Source organism: Watersipora subatra, chromosome 1, assembly GCF_963576615.1.
Source record: "Watersipora subatra chromosome 1, tzWatSuba1.1, whole genome shotgun sequence".
In the NCBI taxonomy this organism is placed as follows: domain Eukaryota; kingdom Metazoa; phylum Bryozoa; class Gymnolaemata; order Cheilostomatida; family Watersiporidae; genus Watersipora; species Watersipora subatra.
In genome coordinates, this window is record NC_088708.1 from 24,655,067 (window position 1) to 24,676,523 (window position 21,457).

The 21,457-nt window shown below is 33.8% G+C and overlaps 1 protein-coding gene across 1 annotated transcript in view; it reads left to right on the top strand.

Moving 5' to 3' along the window:
* The window catches only part of LOC137397420 (xaa-Pro aminopeptidase 1-like), a 40,882-nt gene that overhangs the window by 17,267 nt on the left and 2,158 nt on the right, over positions 1–21,457 (top strand). Inside the window, exons 8-19 of the mRNA XM_068083709.1 lie at positions 1,796–1,946; positions 4,732–4,776; positions 7,125–7,214; positions 7,412–7,462; positions 8,496–8,554; positions 8,821–8,898; positions 9,066–9,137; positions 9,654–9,714; positions 9,838–10,012; positions 11,203–11,274; positions 11,670–11,746; positions 12,413–12,511. Of these exons, the coding sequence (XP_067939810.1) occupies positions 1,796–1,946; positions 4,732–4,776; positions 7,125–7,214; positions 7,412–7,462; positions 8,496–8,554; positions 8,821–8,898; positions 9,066–9,137; positions 9,654–9,714; positions 9,838–10,012; positions 11,203–11,274; positions 11,670–11,746; positions 12,413–12,511 (1,030 nt within the window). The remainder of the gene's footprint in view (positions 1–1,795; positions 1,947–4,731; positions 4,777–7,124; positions 7,215–7,411; positions 7,463–8,495; positions 8,555–8,820; positions 8,899–9,065; positions 9,138–9,653; positions 9,715–9,837; positions 10,013–11,202; positions 11,275–11,669; positions 11,747–12,412; positions 12,512–21,457) is intronic.

A 21,457-nucleotide genomic window follows, 5' to 3' on the forward strand; every position in this document is an offset into this window, starting at 1 on the left:
TGTAGTTTACACGTTATAAGTTTATATGGATGTTTTATACAAGGAATATAAGAATTTGTCTAAATAAAGCATGTAAGTCACTAATGCTAAAAAATGGGTTCACTAGCATTCTGATATGCAGTGCAATACACAAACAATTTATATGAGCAAAATGAGCCAAAAAAATCCAATTTATCCAATCATAAATATTTAAAGTTTTAAACGATCAATTTAAATAAAAAACATCCACTTTTTTGTTTTGTTAAAAAAGTTACAATTTTTTCAACCCTGATCATTTGAAATGTTTCTATAAATCAAGCCATGTTTTATTGGTTGACAGATAGTTTGCCTAAAAGTTTAGTGAAAATTTATTCAATAGGTTAAATCCGTTTTATATGAGTTATTGATTTGTTTTAGAAAAATGCAATCTCAAGCTCTGCTAATTTATGATTATTACAACTAAAATGAAATGAAGTCTCCTGTTTATAGCCATGAACAGAAAAACCTCGGATTTTGCATGCTCTAACCTTGCACCAAGATTACCCAGGGCTTATGTGCTTTGAAAGTGTGTTTAAAAAAAAAAGAAGTCAAAGTGTTGCTGCAAAGAACTGGTGACATTCTTTTGACACAACCACAAACCAACAATAAGCAGTCAATGCTGTTGTGATCACACTTTTTATACAAAAAGTGTGCTAAACAGTCTGGTAGCATGTAACTATGTCAGTGTTATTGACAACAGGTTTGTTTGTCATTTTCAAAGCAAATTTTAGTGACTTGAGGTCTCAGTAGCAGTAAAAAGTTAACAACCAGTAGTGTTGTAGTGAGTTGAGGTCTCAGTAGTGGTATAGGGTTAAACATCTGTAGTCTTGTAGTGAGTTAAGGTCTCAGTAGCGGTATAGGGTTAAACATCTGTAGTGTTGTAGTGAGTTAAGGTCTCAGTAGCAGTATAGGGTTAAACATCTGTAGTCTTGTAGTGAGTTGAGGTCTCAGTAGCGGTATAGGGTTAAACATCTGTAGTCTTGTAGTGAGTTAAGGTCTCAGTAGCAGTATAGGGTTAAACATCTGTAGTCTTGTAGTGAGTTGAGGTCTCAGTAGCGGTATATGGTTGAAGACTTATATGCATCATGAACAATAGATGTATTTTGTGTTTTGTTAACTCTTTTTGGGTTATTATTTTGATTAATTTCACTGGAAATATTAGATTTCATACTGAGTCTTAACTCAAACAAAATAGCTCGTGCATTCAGCGTTTTGGTGCTTCAGAAGTGATAGTTGTTTCTAATAAGGAAAAGTTTAAGCAAAACTTGGAGTTGTCTGTCTGTTATCTGAGAAGGCATAATCACAGTTCACTAGGAATTTAGTTGTTAAATTTATCAACTGTATTTAAGGTGTTTATCAAACTATGAATAACAGACATTTTGCACTCATCTGGCAACTCTTCATCCTTACACATCGAATCATCACATTAGGATGAAGTTTCTGATTACATTATGCAGTGTGTTTGGCTGCATTTGGTAGCCCTCTATAAAATAATTGACCACAGGATCATATGCTTCAATAGGTCCTGTCCATTGTCGAATCAGCCTATGTTGATTACTTTTGAACCAGGGTCAAATGTTTTTATCTACGAAAAATATCGATCAGAACTATAAGTTTGTCTCGTTTTCTTTACTGCTGTTGTTTTGCTTTTTTCTCTTTTTAGATTAGCTCTATTTATGAGTAATGTTTTCATATTTATTTGATTTTATCTTCATTGGTGGCAAGAATATGTTGCATCCCATATTTTCATTTGCCAAATAGTTTAGATCATTTTTAGTTTGTTTGTGAGCGAAGAGAAGATAACTTCTGATGTGTCAGCTCATCTCAGAGATGGTACAGATGCGGCTGTCCTTATACAGCCATATCACCAGTTTAGCTCTCACCTTGAGGAAGTGATAGAAAAGTGTCCTCAAGACAGCAAGATATGGGTATGCACATAACACATTAGTCTTTGTAGTACTTTTCTGTATAGTCTGTATACACAATCCGTTTTCATTCCCGAACTCTCTATGACTGATGTGGGCAGTTTCAATTTCACGCCCTCTTGCTTTGAATAAAACAAAAAACAGGCTTAGAACAATATGAAAAACAGACATTTGAAACATGCAAACAATATGTTATTAGAAGATCATTCTAAGAAAAGCAACGTTTTCACACAGCAGCAACATATAAAAAAGACAAAATGCTTTATGCTCATTGACTGTTTTTTTGCCCCTTCTATGCTATTATCGGATTCCTCGTGGGCGAGTCAAATACTCAAATCATTATCAAGGTTCATGCCATTACAGTATTTATTTTCTGATGTATAAAAAATGAAAATTGATTCCTGCACCTCTGCAAACAACAGCCTGAACCCCTAATAGGGAGCCCTGCTTTATAAGTATGCGCCTTAAAACACGAATGTTCCGGCATACAATGTAATATTTGAGTCTAGACGTAAAGTTATTTCCAACACGCAAAATTTTAAGTTACTCGATTCATTAGAGTTTTGCAAATAGAAGCACAGAAGCTGAAGGTGACAAGTGAAAGATGATCTTTTCAAATTTAAAATCATAAAAACCATATTATGTAAGCTTGTTTGATATAGTTTTAGCTAGAGTAAGTCATGCTGTTTATCTTTCTCAACGCCTTTACCCATTTATTAAGAATACACTTGTTTGCCTGTTTTTAAGGTGAACCAACAATAAAACTTCTTTTATGCGTCTGTCTTCTATCATTCACTTTTGTTACATCGTTCTCATATATTGCACTTGTATTAATTCGTGTGTTAATTATCTGCAGTATATATTAACAAGCCATCATAGGTTTTTTTGGGCGGTAATATTAGTTAGTGTACCCTTATGGACATATTTGATCTAATGTACATATATGATGATGTTAGTGTACAATATACAGATATGATGATGTTAGTGTACAATATACATATATGATGATGTACATGTACAATATACAGGTATGATGATTTCAGTGTACAATATACATGTATGATGATGTACATGTACAATATACATGTATGATAATTTTAGTGTACAATATACATGTATGATGATTTGGCACATGAAGCAGAGCTCAGAATAATTTAAATTCATGTGTGGAAGTTCCACTGTAATGCGCAATCCAATTTTTAGGAAGGGGTGGGATATGTTGGAGTTGCATTCTATTTTTGTGTGAGTTGGTTTATACACAGGCATTTCAGTTCAGCTGAATATGCTATAGGCAGCGGCCTCCTAAAAATATCAGCTTGCAGTTAGCTAATAGGACAGAAGGAAGGTGTTCCTCGTATAACTAGGAGTCAATTTCTCTATTTCTCTTGTCTAGTTGAGCTGAGAAAATAGCGAGCTAGCAAGTTGCTCATACATTCCAAGCTGTTAATGGATATGGCGAGTTGAATTTCAAATTTTGCTCAAGTTTGCACTAATACTGCCTCGAGTTAGTTATCACTATAACTTGTAGCCACTACCCTTGACACAACCACTCTTGTCCACCACTCTTGTCCACAACTCCTGTCCACCACTCTTGTCCAACACTCTCGTCCACCACTCTTGCCCACCAATTATTTTGTACCACTCGTGGCCGCCATTCTTGCCCACCACTCTTGCCCACCTTTTTTTAGCTAGCATTTCCACCCACCACCTAAATTTCTGGTCATTTTCACCACTATTGTTTGATTTCACTGGTTCATTGCATTACACTTTAGTGCTTGCAATCAAATTGGAGATCAGTCCACCCTGCTCAACTTGGCACCAAAATAATCTTTTCTTGGAATAATTTTACTTACTGGCTAACGATGGCCATAGCAACATCTTCCGTAAGATCGCAGTAAGGTCATAGCCAGGGGCATTTGTATAGCTTTCTAAGATGAAGATTTTTGAGATTGGAGGAAATATTGCGTATTGAAAAGAATGAAGGGGAACTGAGTGCATCGATAAGTTAAAATTTAGAAACTGTGGAGGCGAGAGAAAAACATGATTATATTTAAATTGAAAGAGCAGAATCTGTCTGATGTCTGGCTAGTGAGCTATTAAAAGCACTTTTATGGAACGATGTTACTTTTCCTGATTTCCTGCGGGATCAATTGATCTCTAAGATATGTCTTGTGGGCATAATAAACGTTTACATTGATTGTGCTATGGAGATCAATTCCGGGATACCAGCCAATTTATGCTAGTACCAGGAGTACACCCCCTTGCAGATTTAGCCAGCGGTTGACAGACAAAATTAATAGCATTCGACCTCCTGAGGAGAAAACGCAACTCATGTGTTGATAAATCATTCAGAAATGTGCATGTTATAATTCTGACACGAGTTGCATCTGAATGTCCTTGACCCAAATGATTGAAGCGCTGCAAGATAAATGATGCAAATTAGTTTATCTCTAGTTTTTAATAAAAAGCTGGCTGCAATCTCTGAGTCTGTCTGAGTACTGGAAAGCTTTCTATTGTCGTCTACTCAGTTCGCTCAACGCATATCTTCAGGCAACCAGCCAGAGGAAACGAATATTAGTGTGCATGTTTGTGGTCTGTGTTTATGGGTGGGCTCCCCTCTCCCGGTGCCTCCACGCCTTTGTCTCTTCTGCACCGCAACTATCCTTTGGCGAGCGAGCTATCTCTGTGGCTTATCAATTATTCATTTATTATGTTATTATACCTGGTGACAAAGATTGCAGATCACAAATCCAATAATTGACATACAATCAATGCATTCTCATTGTAGCTCAGTAAATCATCCAGCTACAAAATTCACTGCAAAGTGCCAGAGGTATGTACACATTTAAACCCTCCTGGCTTTGTTCTGTATTAGGTTAGCTGCTTGCTTTTTGTTCAACATTCTCAGGCTTGCTGAAAGTATAGTCTGCGTTCCTACTATTTAGGGTTCGGAATATCACTCCGTGTAAGATCTTCCTTCAATAAATTTTGTCAACAATTTCTGAAAGAAAATATTGCTGGTTCGTGAAATTATAATCAATTTATTTAGAACAGCGGCTATTTATTTTCAACAATTCATGTTTTTAGGGAGGTGCTAGACGGTGTAATTTGCACCGAAGGTATTGGAATAATATTCTTTTCAATAGAATGCTTTAGTGCATTAAGTGTCCGTGAGTAGGTAGAGAAGCAGCTGCTAGCAGTTAAGCATGCTAGCAGCTAGAGTGCTATTAGCATGACTCATATCAACAAGCTGTTGTAGTCATGTGACTCTTGTTTATTAATATTACACTCTGACTGACTTATATTACCAAGGGCAGACAATTACAAATAATTTTTACATTCAATCTCCTGTTACTAATTTTATCAAGATAAGTTTGATATTTTAGTTGTGTGTAAACAAACATTTTATTCTATGGGGTTCTTGTTGTTGTAACGAGAAGCACTCATGCTTGTTGAATGCAACGCCTTATTCCTTCCGATTTATGATCTGTTGGCCAAAAAGTTGAGGAATGTTCTGATTAAGCATTTTGGTAAAAAGTGAAAATGTCAAATAGAGTGGAACATACTGTTAACCTGAATGATTAGCACGAAATTGCAGTACCGTGAGATGATGGGTGTTTTTGTACCATTCTAAAACTCGGTTGGTGGAGTGTATAATGCAGGACTGGCATATGCACTTGATGATGCTATCAAACCACAATATGGTACTATGTTTTATTTCATTGCATAGACCGGTATGTGATTCACTAAGCCAGGGCGGTAGCTGTCTAATGCTCTATAGCATAACAAGAGATAAGGTAATTCTGACATATCTATGATCTTGGTATGACTCGTCTCTATTGTACTCGGCATCAGACCATTTATAATATTCAATCTTACCTATTTGCAATAGAAATTTGTTTTTACAAACATGTAAATATGTAACACCGCTGGTGCAATACAGTAGAGGCTTGTACAATTCCAAGACGCTTCCAGGAACGTTCACGTTATAGGGATTTTACCTTTTATGACCAGTAAAATAAATTGAAATTGCCTAATCTGTTTCAAGGTTTCCCAAACTGACTCATTTGGCTTTTCCAAAGGGAAAAACTAGATTTAGCTTATTTAGTCTAAAGACTCAACAGTAAAGTTGTAGTATTAATGGTTTGTATCGACAAGTTTTTTACTTTTTCTTATCAATTTCACTCGGTTTATGGTTCATTGTTACTGTAATTTTATGCTAAGTCAAGGAGAGTGCACACTTTGAATCTCAATTTACATTGATTCTTTGCATTTTTTCTAGGCAACATCGTTTATTCTACAAAGGAAAAATATTACATATTTTATATGACTAAAATAAAGTAAAACAAAAATAGAGCTTTACAATATGTATTAATACTGGTATCTGCCGCACTGTCTCTACGTTGCCAGGCTTCAAGGTTACGGTAAATATCGCCTTCAAAGAGACAACTCATCACATTCAGCTTGGTATATCCGCACTATAACGCCTGCACCAATAAATTGAATTGAAGTATTTCATAATTATTTTGTGGCTACTTATTTTCTGTTTTGTCCACACACCTGACGATCTCAAACTAGATAGCGAAGGTACTAGTATATATAATAGAGAGAGCCCTACCGTACGTTGTTTTCTCTCTCAAGTGCAGCAAGAGATATCGATACTTTCAGGGCTAACTACGGGATTTCCGTTATTAAAATCGATTTTGAGAATTTGTACCGACTTGACACTTTACGTTATATGGAATTCTTCACATTGTATGAAGCAAAAATTTTACATAAATTCTTTACGTTATTTGACATTTATGTTATAGGAGGTATACATTATAGGAGCGTCTACTGTATAGGCGAAAGGGTGAAATGTGCAGATGCCTTCACCATTGTACGTACATCACAAGCTGTAGGCACCTTTTCATGGTGGTGTTGCATCTCTCTTGTTAGGTACAAGATTAGCAACTGCAGTTTCGGTACATTAACAGACCTTGCAAAAATTCTGATATGTTAACAATTTGATTTATTGGGGAGAATGTGCCCAAATTAATGGTTGATCTGATGGTATCTAAAGTTTGTGCTACAGGAGGTAATTTATTCATACAGCCATCACTTTTCCCTAGCTTGTTTGCAATCAATCTGTTGTAATATTCGAGCAGCCTGTCGCAGAGTGTAACTGGAATTGATTTGCAGGAGAAAAGGCTCTCGACAGAGAACTCCCACGTGCGTAAAATGAAGGCGGTGAAGAATTGTGTTGAGATTGAAGGAATGCGTGATGCACACGTACGTATCGTTCAACTCTCTTCTTTATTCTCAAAACTGATTGTTTTGACTTGATTTTTTTCTACCGACGCAAATCTTGTTTTCTGCGGTTTTACCTTAGCAATTTGTTGGCTTGTTACGGTTTGAGCTATCAACACACTTTTACTTCTGTTTCAAATTGTATGACTAGCCTTTGTTGTTATTGTGTTTATTCACAGATTAAAGATGCAGTCAGCCTTTGTGAGTTCTTTTCATGGCTCGAGATGGAGGTAAGCGATGATGGGCTGGAGACATCGCCCCGAGCCCTTGTTGTATTATACAGTTACTCGTCTCCATCTACGAGCATTGCCACCTGTCTTTCATATCATATTGTAACAAGTTTGATAGAAAGTTTGTTTGAAAGAAGTTTACAATCGAAATAATTAGAAAGCATGGGCAGGGGGTGAGACAAAGGCAGTGCAAACGGTGTGATTGTCGAGGGCGCTAATTAGAGGCACCTCAATGTCATTGAGCATTTATGTTAAACAATTGCTAAATGGAAGAAATGCGGGAATAGCAATTACGCGGGTTGAAATGGCTCAATCTTTTACAATATTTAAATGCTGTCTTTAAATAGAGCTAATTATAAATTGCGGTAAATGAACATACCAGTGATTTCTCGCAGTGATCAGTGATTTCTAATGAATTTTTATTGTGACCTGGGAAATCTGAGAGACGTCTGAGCTGTCGAATGCACGAATTGACACGAGTCGAGTCATGCAGGACGGCTACGCTTCTACACAATAGAGAGATTATAGAAGATTGAATTTCGTAGGGTTCCTCGTCATCGGTGCCCATTACTCACTACAGGATGCGTTATTTCTGCCCTTTTTAACTTCATTAAACTATTTTATTTCAATCGTTATAAAATTCTTTGTATTATCATGATGCATGAATTGACGACTGCGTCAGTCCACTCTCACGCCAATGCGTCAGAGTCAGTCAAAGGTCAATAGGATTCTCGAGTGAATTATTCAACAGAAATTTATTTACTGCATTTTCAGTAAAATGTAAATATATTGCGTAAGACTGCATTTGGTGTTGTCGAAGTCTCGGCTCTAAGCACCAACAGGTTCTACTGTGATTGAACAGCTGTTCTGATGCGCATTCCATGCATATTCATTTCTCTGAATCAGTATAAATTTTAATTTATACGAAAAACTACAAAATATTGTCATGTATTTGCCCCTCGAGGTGCACCGGTCTTGCGGAGGCTGTCAACATAGCTGAAACAAATTTATAGAGAATGTTTCGCTGTTTTAGATTAAACACAATAATGTGACGGAGTCTGCAGCGGCTACAAAACTAGAAGAGTTGAAAAGGTCAGTGTTCTTAAGACACATGACCTTTGCTCTATTGGCTGTCGAATACAACTAATTTTTAGCCTTGTCTGTTTTTAAACGATTTATTTAATAAAATTTTCACAAAAGTAAATGTTGTTAATCGTTTGATAAATAACTTGAGAAAAGCAGGAAAATACTTGGTCATTGAGACGTGTTGCAGTAAATGAATTGTATACTTAGCACTGTATGGGAGTTGTGGAGTGTTTGTGTACCCACCAGCCAATGTTTGCTTTGTCTCCTTGTAGGCAGCAGGAAGACTATGTTAGCCTTAGTTTTGACACCATCTCTAGCTGTGGTCCAAATGCTGCCATCAATCACTACAAGTGAGAGATTTATTCTTATTGTATAGCAGCTTTTCCTAATTTCTGTTTTACTGATATTTAATATAGAATTTGTTGTTTGTTGAGGCACTATAAGGGATAGCTTCTAGAACCTGCTGTAAAGGTGATTTTGAGGGCGTACTGTTGTAGCACTGTGAGACTTATTGTAGACCGGTTGAGGGTGAAGACAGGGTGATTGAAAGCTCAGATATCTACCTGCTAGACTCTGGTGCTCAATACAGGTACTGTATTGGTCTGTTGTGTTTAATTAACTGCGGAACCCTTTGTGTAACAATTAACAACCTTTTCGGGTCATAACTCTTCCATGACAGCCTGCTGTGCTAGGCAGACATCCTGCAGATACACGAGGGTAACTGTTAGGAACTGCACTGATGTTTCACCTCACTTACAATTCGTTCTGTACTTGGTGTCATTCACCTTTTGACAATTCAACTATATTTTGCATAAATTATCTTTTAATTGTCAAAAAGCATATGTGAGTATTTAGTCTAAACATTGATTCACTGTTTCTGGCATAAAGTTAGTCGCAAGAATTCAAGTTGATTTACTTAATTATATGGTTATTTTAATGTATTATACATGCAGCCAGTTTAGATTAATAAGACTGGACCCGGCAAACTTTGAGGGACACTGGCTGCTTCAGCTATCGCTGTGTATATCGCAAAAAGGATTCACCATAGGATGGAAAATTCTCGACAGTATTCTGGCAAATATCGCATTGTTGTTATTGTTTTCAGAAATGGGACTACCGATGTGACCAGAACTGTCCACTTTGGCAATCCTTCGAGCTATCAAATGGTGTGTACTATTAGTTGGTTTATTTTACATGTATTTGCTGCTCTGGTATGAGTTAACTTTTTCTGCTGGCAGCTGCTGTCATGTGAGCAGCTAACATTCATGCTGCCTATTCTGGTTATGTAGGAGTGTTACACGCGAGTGCTTAAGGGTCACATCCAGTTAGCTCGCGCCATCTGGCCTAGAGGAGTAAAAGGAAACTCTCTTGATTCGTTTGCTAGAATGCACCTTTGGTCAGCCGGCCTTGACTACAAACATGGCACAGGTCATGGAGTTGGCGCATTTCTTAATGTGCATGAAGGTCAGTGACAAGCTTACAGCAAATGGTCAATCACTAGCGGTGACCTATTACAGCTCCGTAATCTGTTCGTATCAAATTATAATCTTGCTATAATTATTCGACTAAAATGTAGAAATTCTCCATGCTAGGGTCAGGATCTTATGCTCTGTTGCAAGTTTAGCTCAATGAGAACTTCGTAATCAATGTTCAAAGGCTAGGCTACTGACTGTCCTCAAATTTAGTGCGATGCTAAACAATTTCCTTGTTTACAGCGTTTTGCGCTTTGAGGGTGACTGCTAGGAGTAATTAGCATGCTCTGACAATACACCGCGACGCTATGGAGGGTCATTAATCCCACTCACCTCCCAACATTTCTATTTTCGTGCATGAGTCATTTCAGAGGCAGCTGGCTCAGTGGCTACACAAATTTTGGCTCCATCAGCTGTCAGTTTTCCCTGGAACTGTGCTGTCAGAGAGGTAGTGACAGCACAGTATTGAGTATTTTCTGTCTGTATAATTTGTTTAACATTTGGTGCTTTTGCTTTACTTATTTTTGTTATATTATTGTTATTATTGTTACCTGGTTCACTCGGAGCGAGTCATAGGGGGTGCCATGAAAGGAGAAAAATTGACAAGAATGTTCAATGTGACAAAGGAAGTGGTGCGCTCCTTTGCTCTTCAGTCCGTATAGCAGTTGTGTCTATCCTTTGCTCTTCAGTCCGTATAGCAGTTGTGTCAATGATTGCGTACCATTTTCATTTCTAATCGTGATCAAAAGACCTTAATTTCTGTTAGCCAAAGGAGGTAGTGAAAATTGTGACGCTATGTTATTAGGATTTAAGTTCAGCTAAGGTGTGTTCACATGTAATACCTGGCATTTACTGTCAGTTCTTTGTCATTTATACGTCCTAACGGTGTCGGCACCACGTAAGATTGCGTAAAGAATTTAAGATTGCCCTGAGTGTGCTTTATTACGGCAGTAATATTCTGGCCTCTATATTAGTCACTCTTCTATACCTGGTGCTTATGAAATAAGATGATTACTATCCATATGTTATGATACTACACCATTCTTTACATTTGGTTTCTGTAGTCTGCCCTAAGCTTTTACATATGTTTTATTCATTATCTATTATCACTGCCTTTTAATAGCCTCCTTTATTATTATCGTTATTATTGCTATTAACATTTTATTGTTGATATCTTTATAGGTCCTTGCGCAATCAGCTACAGATCAAGCGCGGCCGAGATCGCACTAGAGCCCGGCATGATAATCACAGATGGTTAGTACTTCTAGGGAGTGGACAGGCGAGCCTGATTGGTCATCTTTGAGCTGAAATAATTTAAAGAATTGCTGTAGAAAGAATGCAGATGTGATTTTCTTGGAAAAATGTCAAATTAAGTCGGTGATGATGATAGTCTGTGTTGGCAGGTTAATTATCAACTAATCAGTTCATTGCATAAGACCAAGCTCTAAATAACTGATTTATTTTTACACGTGTTTCTTGACAAAATTTTTTGGCAACCGCAAAATTTGCACATGATAGGAGCGCAGCTACATTCATTAGTGCAGATGGTGATTTTAGATCGCAGCCCTTTTTAAGGGCGTAACTAATTGTTTTCAAGGTGCCATATATTCACCTTTATTTCTTGCTGTACTTTTGGCGATTATTTGCAGAACCCGGTTACTACGAAGATGGAAGTTTCGGAATTCGCATTGAGAACTGCATGCTTGTAACAGAAGCTGCGACTAGGGTGGGTGATATTAGTCATTCATTCTTTTCAGTTGAAATCATTTTTCCGGGTTTTACATTTTTTGTACTTGCATTCCATGATTCCAAATTTTCATGGACACATTTCTGTAATTTGACCATGAAAATTATCTCTGCGCCGTTTTCACAGGCGTACATGCGCAAACTATGCAATTACTGTCTAGAAATACGTGAGAAAATAATTTTAAAAGGTGTCTCTGCTGAGGTTAAATTAGGCGATGGATACCATTTCCTTATATTGCAGCGTCTTCTAACAGTTGAGGTTTCAGCTTACGTGATTTGAGGTGAATTAAAATTTGAGTGCTATGATGGGGCCTGTCTGTGGCCTATAGTCTCGGGAATGGCTAGGCATATCACGAAACTCCGCTACTCGACTGTCATTTTATGGAGTACCTTGTTTTGTCAACAACCCAAAAGCTTATTGCTGTAATGAGAGTTTCGGCTACTCTATGAATGACGTAAAAGGACACAATGAAGCTCGCGTTGTTGTAAGCATTGTTTATTTAGGAGCTCAGTGACTGGACAGATCAAGTGTTTGTCTAGTTTTTATGACCTGATTGTTATGTAAACATTGACCTAATAACAATAATTATGGTGTAACAACTAAATTGTCTTGGGATGATTCCAAGTCTGTTGTGTCTTTTTTTAGTATAATTTCAAGAACACAGGCTTCTTGCAGATGGAACCGATAACTTTAGTGCCTATTTCAACTAAACTTATAGAGCCATCACTTCTGACTGCTGATGAGGTGAGCTGAGCAGTATCCCGATGCAATATCCTGTGTTCTCCAGCTGGCTAGCCGGTCTTTCATGCGAAATAACTTACAACAATCTAGTTGGAGATTTTAACTTCGCATTGTAATTCCTCTTATATGCAGGCCTAATCTCATATCTCACACCTACATCCGTCCAGACAGGAGCACACTCTCTCAATATCTTTATCTATCCACTTCCTTCCTTTTCTATCACTCTCTTATCTGAGAATATAATTCATCATTCTCCTACAAAAGAATCACTTTACGAATGTACAGCTTTGTACGAGAGTAAAAAGTGTTATAATGCAGTTAGCCAATTGAGACAATACAAGATGCAATGTTTTGGCAGTACTGTAATAAGAAAACTCCGTTTAATTAACCACCCAAGAGCATCACCAAACCACACAATTAGCTACTATTAATACAGGCAGGACAACGTGAGGTTACCATCTCATTGCAGCAGGTCACGTAGCCATTCTCCAGTGTACATAGGGTTGCAATGTTAAATATGCTTTTAGACGAGATATTCGCAATTAGAATTATATACATGTACATATAACCATGATATACACGAATAGAACTATATACATATAACCATGATATACAAGAATAGAACTATATACATATAACCATGCTCTACAAGAATAGAACTATATACATATAACCATGATATGCAAGAGTGGAACTATATACATATAACCATGATATACAAGAGTAGAACTATATACATATAACCATGATATACAAGAGTAGAACTATTTACATATAACCATGATATACAAGAGTAGAACTATATACATATAACCATGATATACAAGAATAGAACTATATACATATAACCATGATATACAAGAATAGAACTATTTACATATAACCATGATATACAAGAATAGCACTATATACATATAACCATGATATACACGAATAGAACTATATACATATAACCATGATATACAAGAGTAGAACTACATACATATAACCATGATATACAAGAGTAGAACTATATACATATAACCATGATATACAAGAATAGAACTATATACATATAACCATGATATACAAGAATAGAACTATATACATATAACCATAATATACAAGAATAAAACTATATACATATAACCATGATATACAAGAGTAAAATTATATACATATAACCATGATATACAAGAGTAGAACTATATACATATAACCATGATATACAAGAATAGAGCTATATACATATAACCATGATATACAAGAATAGAACTATATACATATAACCATGATATGCAAGAGTGGAACTATATACATATAACCATGATATACAAGAGTAGAACTATATACATATAACCATGATATGCAAGAGTGGAACTATATACATATAATCATGATATACAAGAGTAGAATTATATACATATAACCATGATATACAAGAGTAGAACTATTTACATATAACCATGATATACAAGAATAGAACTATATACATATAACCATGATATACAAGAATAGAACTATATACATATAACCATGATATACAAGAATAGAACTATATACATATAACCATGATATACAAGAATAGAACTATTTACATATAACCATGATATACAAGAATAGAACTATATACATATAACCATGATATACAAGAATAGAACTATATACATATAACCATGATATACAAGAGTAGAACTATATACATATAACCATGATATACAAGAATAGAACTATATACATATAACCATGATATACAAGAATAGAACTATATACATATAACCATGATATACAAGAATAGAACTATATACATATAACCATGATATACAAGAATAGAACTATTTACATATAACCATGATATACAAGAATAGAACTATATACATATAACCATGATATACAAGAATAGAACTATATACATATAACCATTATATACAAGAGTAGAACTATTTACATATAACCATGATATACAAGAATAGAACTATATACATATAACCATGATATGATATACACGAATAGAACTATATACACATAACCATGATATACAAGAGTAGAATTATATACATATAACCATGATATACAAGAGTAGAACTATGTACATATAACCATGATATACAAGAGTAGAACTATGTACATATAACCTGATATACAAGAATAGAACTATATACATATAACCATGATATGATATACACGAATAGAACTATATACATATAACCATGATATACACAAATAGAACTATATACACATAACCATGATATACAAGAGTAGAATTATATACATATAACCATGATATACAAGAGTAGAACTATGTACATATAACCATGATATACAAGAGTAGAACTATGTACATATAACCTGATATACAAGAATAGAACTATATACATATAACCATGATATGATATACACGAATAGAACTATATACATATAACCATGATATACACAAATAGAACTATATACACATAACCATGATATACAAGAGTAGAATTATATACATATAATCATGATATACAAGAGTGGAACTATATACATATAACCATGACATACAAAAATAGAACTATACACATATAACCATTATATACAAGAATAGAACTATATACATATAACCATTATATACAAGAATAGAACTATATACATGTAACCATGATATACAAGAGTAGAATTATATACATATAACCATGATATACAAGAGTAGAACTATGTACATATAACCATGATATACAAGAATAGAACTATATACATATAACCATGATATACACGAATAGAACTATATACATATAACCATGATATACACGAATAGAACTATATACATGTAACCATGATATACAAGAGTAGAATTATATACATATAACCATGATATACAAGAGTAGAACTATGTACATATAACCATGATATACAAGAATAGAACTATATACATATAACCATGATATACACGAATAGAACTATATACATATAACCATGATATACACGAATAGAACTATATACATATAACCATGATATACAAGAGTAGAACTATTTACATATAACCATGATATACAAGAATAGAACTATATACATATAACCATGATATACAAGAATAGAACTATATACATATAACCATGATATACAAGAATAGAACTATTTACATATAACCATGATATACAAGAATAGAACTATATACATATAACCATGATATACACGAATAGAACTATATACATGTAACCATGATATACAAGAGTAGAATTATATACATATAACCATGATATACAAGAGTAGAACTATGTACATATAACCATGATATACAAGAATAGAACTATATACATATAACCATGATATACACGAATAGAACTATATACATATAACCATGATATACACGAATAGAACTATATACATATAACCATGATATACAAGAGTAGAATTATATACATATAACCATGATATACAAGAGTGGAACTATATACATATAACCATGATATACAAGAATAGAACTATATACATATAACCATTATATACAAGAGTAGAACTATATACATATAACCATGATATACAAGAGTAGAACTATATACATATAACCGTGATATACAAGAGTAGAATTATATACATATAACCATGATATACAAGAGTGGAACTATATACATATAACCATGATATACAAGAATAGAACTATATACATATAACCATTATATACAAGAGTAGAACTATATACATATAACCATTATATACAAGAGTAGAACTATATATATATATATAACCAGGATATACAAGAATAGAACTATATACATATAACCATTATATACAAGAATAGAACTATATACATATAACCGTGATATTCAAGAGTAGAACTATTTACATATAACCATGATATACAAGAATAGAACTATTTACATATAACCATGATATACAATAATATTACTATTTACATGCAACCATGATATACAAGAATAGATCTGTGACACATATACTATGTAAGACGAAATTTTTTCAATTCTTGATGTATTATTCAGTCATATGTGGGCCGAGTTGATTTCAAAAGAGTGTTCATATCTTTCCAGTCACACCTAAAGCTTCAGTGATGCATTTCATTCAGGCCTTCATTAAAATATCCAAATGCTTTTCATTAATCATTTGCTGTTTTTTTTGTTTTTTTTTTCGTGCCCATTTTCCATGATACGGAAACGATGTTATGTTCTACTGATGTGTGTTGTCAGTGTTTTCCATGTTATCAGTTGCTTGAAATGTGTAAAACATTTCATTGTGTCAATATTATCAATAAGAACAGAAACTTTTGAATGTGCAGTTTTTATCAATAGTAACACAAACCTGTGAATGTAGCAGTTTTTATCAATATTAACACCAACCTGTGAATATAGCAGTTTTTATCAATAGTAACACCAACCTGAGAATATAGCAGTTTTCATCAATGGTAACACCAACCTGTGAATATAGCAGTTTTTATCAATAGTAACACCAACCTGTGAATATAGCAGTTTTTATCAATATTAACACCAACCTGTGAATATAGCAGTTTTTATCAATATTAACACCAACCTGTGAATATAGCAGTTTTTATCAATATTAACACCAACCTGTGAATATATCAGTTTTTATCAATATTAACACCAACCTGTGAATATAGCAGTTTTTATCAATATTAACACCAACCTGTGAATATAGCAGTTTTCATCAATATTAACACCAACCTGTGAATATAGCAGTTTTTATCAATATTAACACCAACCTGTGAATATAGCAGTTTTTATCAATATTAACACCAACCTGTGAATATATCAGTTTTTATCAATAGTAACACAAACCTGTGAATATAGCAGTTTTTATCAATATTAACACCAACCTGTGAATATAGCAGTTTTTATCAATATTAACACCAACTTGTGAATATAGCAGTTTTTATCAATATTAACACCAACCTGTGAATATAGCAGTTTTTATCAATATTAACACCAACCTGTGAATATAGCAGTTTTTATCAATATTAACACCAACCTGTGAATATAGCAGTTTTCATCAATAGTAACACAAACCTGTGAATATAGCAGTTTTCATCAATATTAACACAAACCTGTGAATATAGCAGTTTTTATCAATATTAACACCAACCTGTGAATATAGCAGTTTTTATCAATATTAACACCAACCTGTGAATATAGCAGTTTTTATCAATATTAACACCAACCTGTGAATATAGCAGTTTTTATCAATATTAACACCAACCTGTGAATATAGCAGTTTTCATCAATAGTAACACAAACCTGTGAATATAGCAGTTTTCATCAATATTAACACAAACCTGTGAATATAGCAGTTTTTATCAATAGTAACACAAACCTGTGAATATAGCAGTTTTTATCAATAGTAACACAAACCTGTGAATATAGCAGTTTTCATCAATAGTAACACAAACCTGTGAATATAGCAGTTTTTATCAATACTAACACAAACCTGAGACTATAGCAGTTTTTATCAATACTAACACAAACCTGAGAATATAGCAGTTTTTATTAATAGTAACACAAACCTGAGACTATAGCAGTTTTTATTAATAGTAACACCAACCTGTGCATATAGCAGTTTTCATCAATATTAACACAAACTTGTGAATATAGCAGTTTTTGCCAATGTTAACAGCACCCTGTGAATATAGCAGTTTTTAGCAATAGTAACACCAACCTCTGAACATAAAGATAGCAGTTTCTATCAATAGGCAGTATTTCAGTATCATCTTTCTGTTAGCTGTAAATGCTCAACTCTTAATGTCTAATTTTCAAAAATTTAACGATCTGTTGCTAACCCACGGTTAGTTTGCAGATGGTCATCAGCTAGTGTAGAGTTGGCGTTTGTTCCAAAACATTACTGGTTTAACCACTAACCAAATTGTCTACTGCGTTATGAGTATAAACCGAAATCACCGGAAACTCGTGCCCGTTGGAAGTTATAACTTGGCATTCACCTTTTTCATTTTTTCCATTATTGATTTTGTTCATTGATTAAATAATGATATTATATTCTTAATTTTCTGTAACGGTTGGAAACTCATATTTTATTTGGTTAACCTTCTGATGCTTTCAATTGATGGTCTTTGACTTGCACAAAGCTGCTGTCATTGTTCTGTTAGTGTTGTCAAGTTTTAATTATTTCAACATCCTTTGCTTCAAGTTCATATGTACTTTTACAGTTAAACCTTCACTCCCTGTTACGTTCCTACAATGTAATTAATCCATTGCAGGAACATTCACATTATAGGAATTTTTACTCAAAAAACACTAGACTTTACTTTTTAATTAGTTGACTGTATCATAGCTGTATTATTATTAGTTTGCATCGACAACTTGTCTCCTTTTTCTGATCACTTTCGCTGGCTTTATAGACTATGATTGCGGTCCATTTACAACTATTAGTTTGTTTTCTAGACAGCAGTCTATTCTGGAAAGTAAAACATAGAAAAATTATTTTATACATTTTTAATAGAGCAAAACAATTATATTTTACTATAAGAAGAGCAGTGTTTATTGGTCCGTTGTCATCTGGTCAAGGTTAAAATAAAAGGAAACTTTCAGCGATACTCCAAACTCGTGACATTCAGATTTGTAGACCGACGTTGTTAAACCTGCACCAATCGATCGCCTTTAAGTATTTATTAACAATGGTACAGCTACCTCTTCTCTGTTTTTTTTGTGACATCTGTGAATCTATCACAACAAACTAAAATTTCATTGAAGTTGTATATTTAATAGACTAACTGTACTACCCGGCATTGCCCGGGTAATAAAAAAAGTCTTTGGTCAGAAAATTGATTTGTCTTTAATGTATAACAACATTTGCCATTCTAACTTTCAAACTACCAACTATGAGAAAAGTGTTTTGGGTAGTTGAAATAAATTAAGAGAAAAAATAAAAACACCTGTAAAGGTTTTCAAACTTTGTCAAACTACTTCTAAACTTAATATCATGAGGAAAATGTTTCCTGCAGGGCAAATAAATTAAAAAAATGAAACGAATGTAAAAAGGTTTAGATGTAAATGTGAAATAATTAGCAAGTATCTATTAGTTAAATTAAATCGGTTTTGTTACGATTACAATAAAAGATGATTCGCTAATGATACAATTAATACGAACTGAGAAAACAAAGTAAAAATCCTGAATGTGTAAAATTAATAATAACAATTCTTGCATAGAAGTGTCTGTGCGTGTGCGCGTGTGTGTGTGTGTGTATAAAAAAGGTTACCCTTCCACCAGAAGCTATCCATCAAAACTTTAAATACGACGATACTGGTACCTTTCGGTACGAGTGTAAAAATGAGATATCAGACTGTGTTTTTTGTTTGAATGGTGAGAAAATGTAGAGGCTCTTTCCACGGAGACGATATAATTATTTGCGTGAGAAGAATTGGCCTTTACCCAGATATAGTAATTTAACCTTACGAAGAATATTTCTGAACATGGGCATCGTAAAGCATTACCGTATCGATAAATAACTCAGCATATGCTATAATAGCTATAGCCGAAGTGACAGACAGACATACTTCGAAAGATATATATGTAGATACAATGCTAAATCATATGTTATCATCCAAATCAAATTTGAAGTTGCCCCTATGGAATCTTTTACAAATATTTTGCGCGAAGCAAAAATTTGCATAAACTTTTTACGTTACCTGGAATTTATGTTATATGAACGTGTACTGTGCATATATATTTCTCAAAGTTTGTGTGCTTGTGTATGTCCAGCTATAGCTAATAAAATCTTGAAGTAAACGCTCACCGCTTGTTGTATTTGAACCCACAGTGATTAAAATCACAACTTTCCAATCTACATACTCGACCACTGAACTAAACAGACCTTATAAATGTGTTGCACATATCATATAGTGTATACCGTATGCACACGCAGACGGTGCAAAAGTGCACGCCAAATGTGCACTTTTGATTATTAACTAATATTACATTTTGCATTTGTTATTTTTTAGAATTGTTGGAAAACTAATTTTTTGCTACTATTAACATAATTTTTTAATTTGTAGTTTTTAAATGTGCCATTTCAATTTCAAATGTGGGTTACACTTTTATTTCCGATTTTTCGTAAGGTTTGATTTCTAAATCGGTAAAGGGAAATATTCTTCACGCGGGCAATTGTATTATTTTGAGTAGGAATAGCCTCTACATTCTTTCTCTGTTTGGTCCGACAAAGTACCAGACAAAGACAGTCTGATATCTCATTTTTACATTTGTACTAGTATCAAGAGGTACCAGTATCGTCCTATTCAATGTTTTGATGGATAGTTTCTGGTGGAACAGTAGGCCTAACCTTTTTTATACACAAAAACAATTCTATGCAAGAATTGTTTTTATTAATTCTACACATTCAGTATTTCTCAGTTCATATTAATTGTATCATTACCGAATCATCTTTTACTGTAATCGTAACAAAACTGATTTAATTTAACTATTACTTGCTAATTATTTCACATTTCATTTAAACCTTTTTATAGTCGTTCCATGTTTTTTCTTAATTTATTTGACCTGCACAAAACATTTTTCTCATAATATGAAATTTGAAAAGTACAGTTGTTTGACAAAGTTTGAAAACCTTTAGTTGTTTTATTTTTTTTTCAATTTATTTAAACTGCACAAAACACTTTTCTCATAATATGAAATTTGAAAGTTAGAATGGTAACTGTTGTTATAATATGTTAAATACAAATCAATTTTCTGTGCAAAGATTTATTACCCAGGGTTATTGCTGGGCATTCATCTGGAATATATATAGCTTTGAATTTATAGAGGGTAATTTTAAATTTAAAGGCTACAGATCTGTTTGAACAGGCTGATATCAAAGAGACAAAGCAAGAATAATTACGGATATAATTTCCATTTTTTGCTTAAAATCATGGTATAGTAGTTCTTCAATGCTAGTAGAAGTAGGCGGAACAAGTTATATAGACATACACTTTAGTCTTTGACTATTGATTGTGCTTTATTATG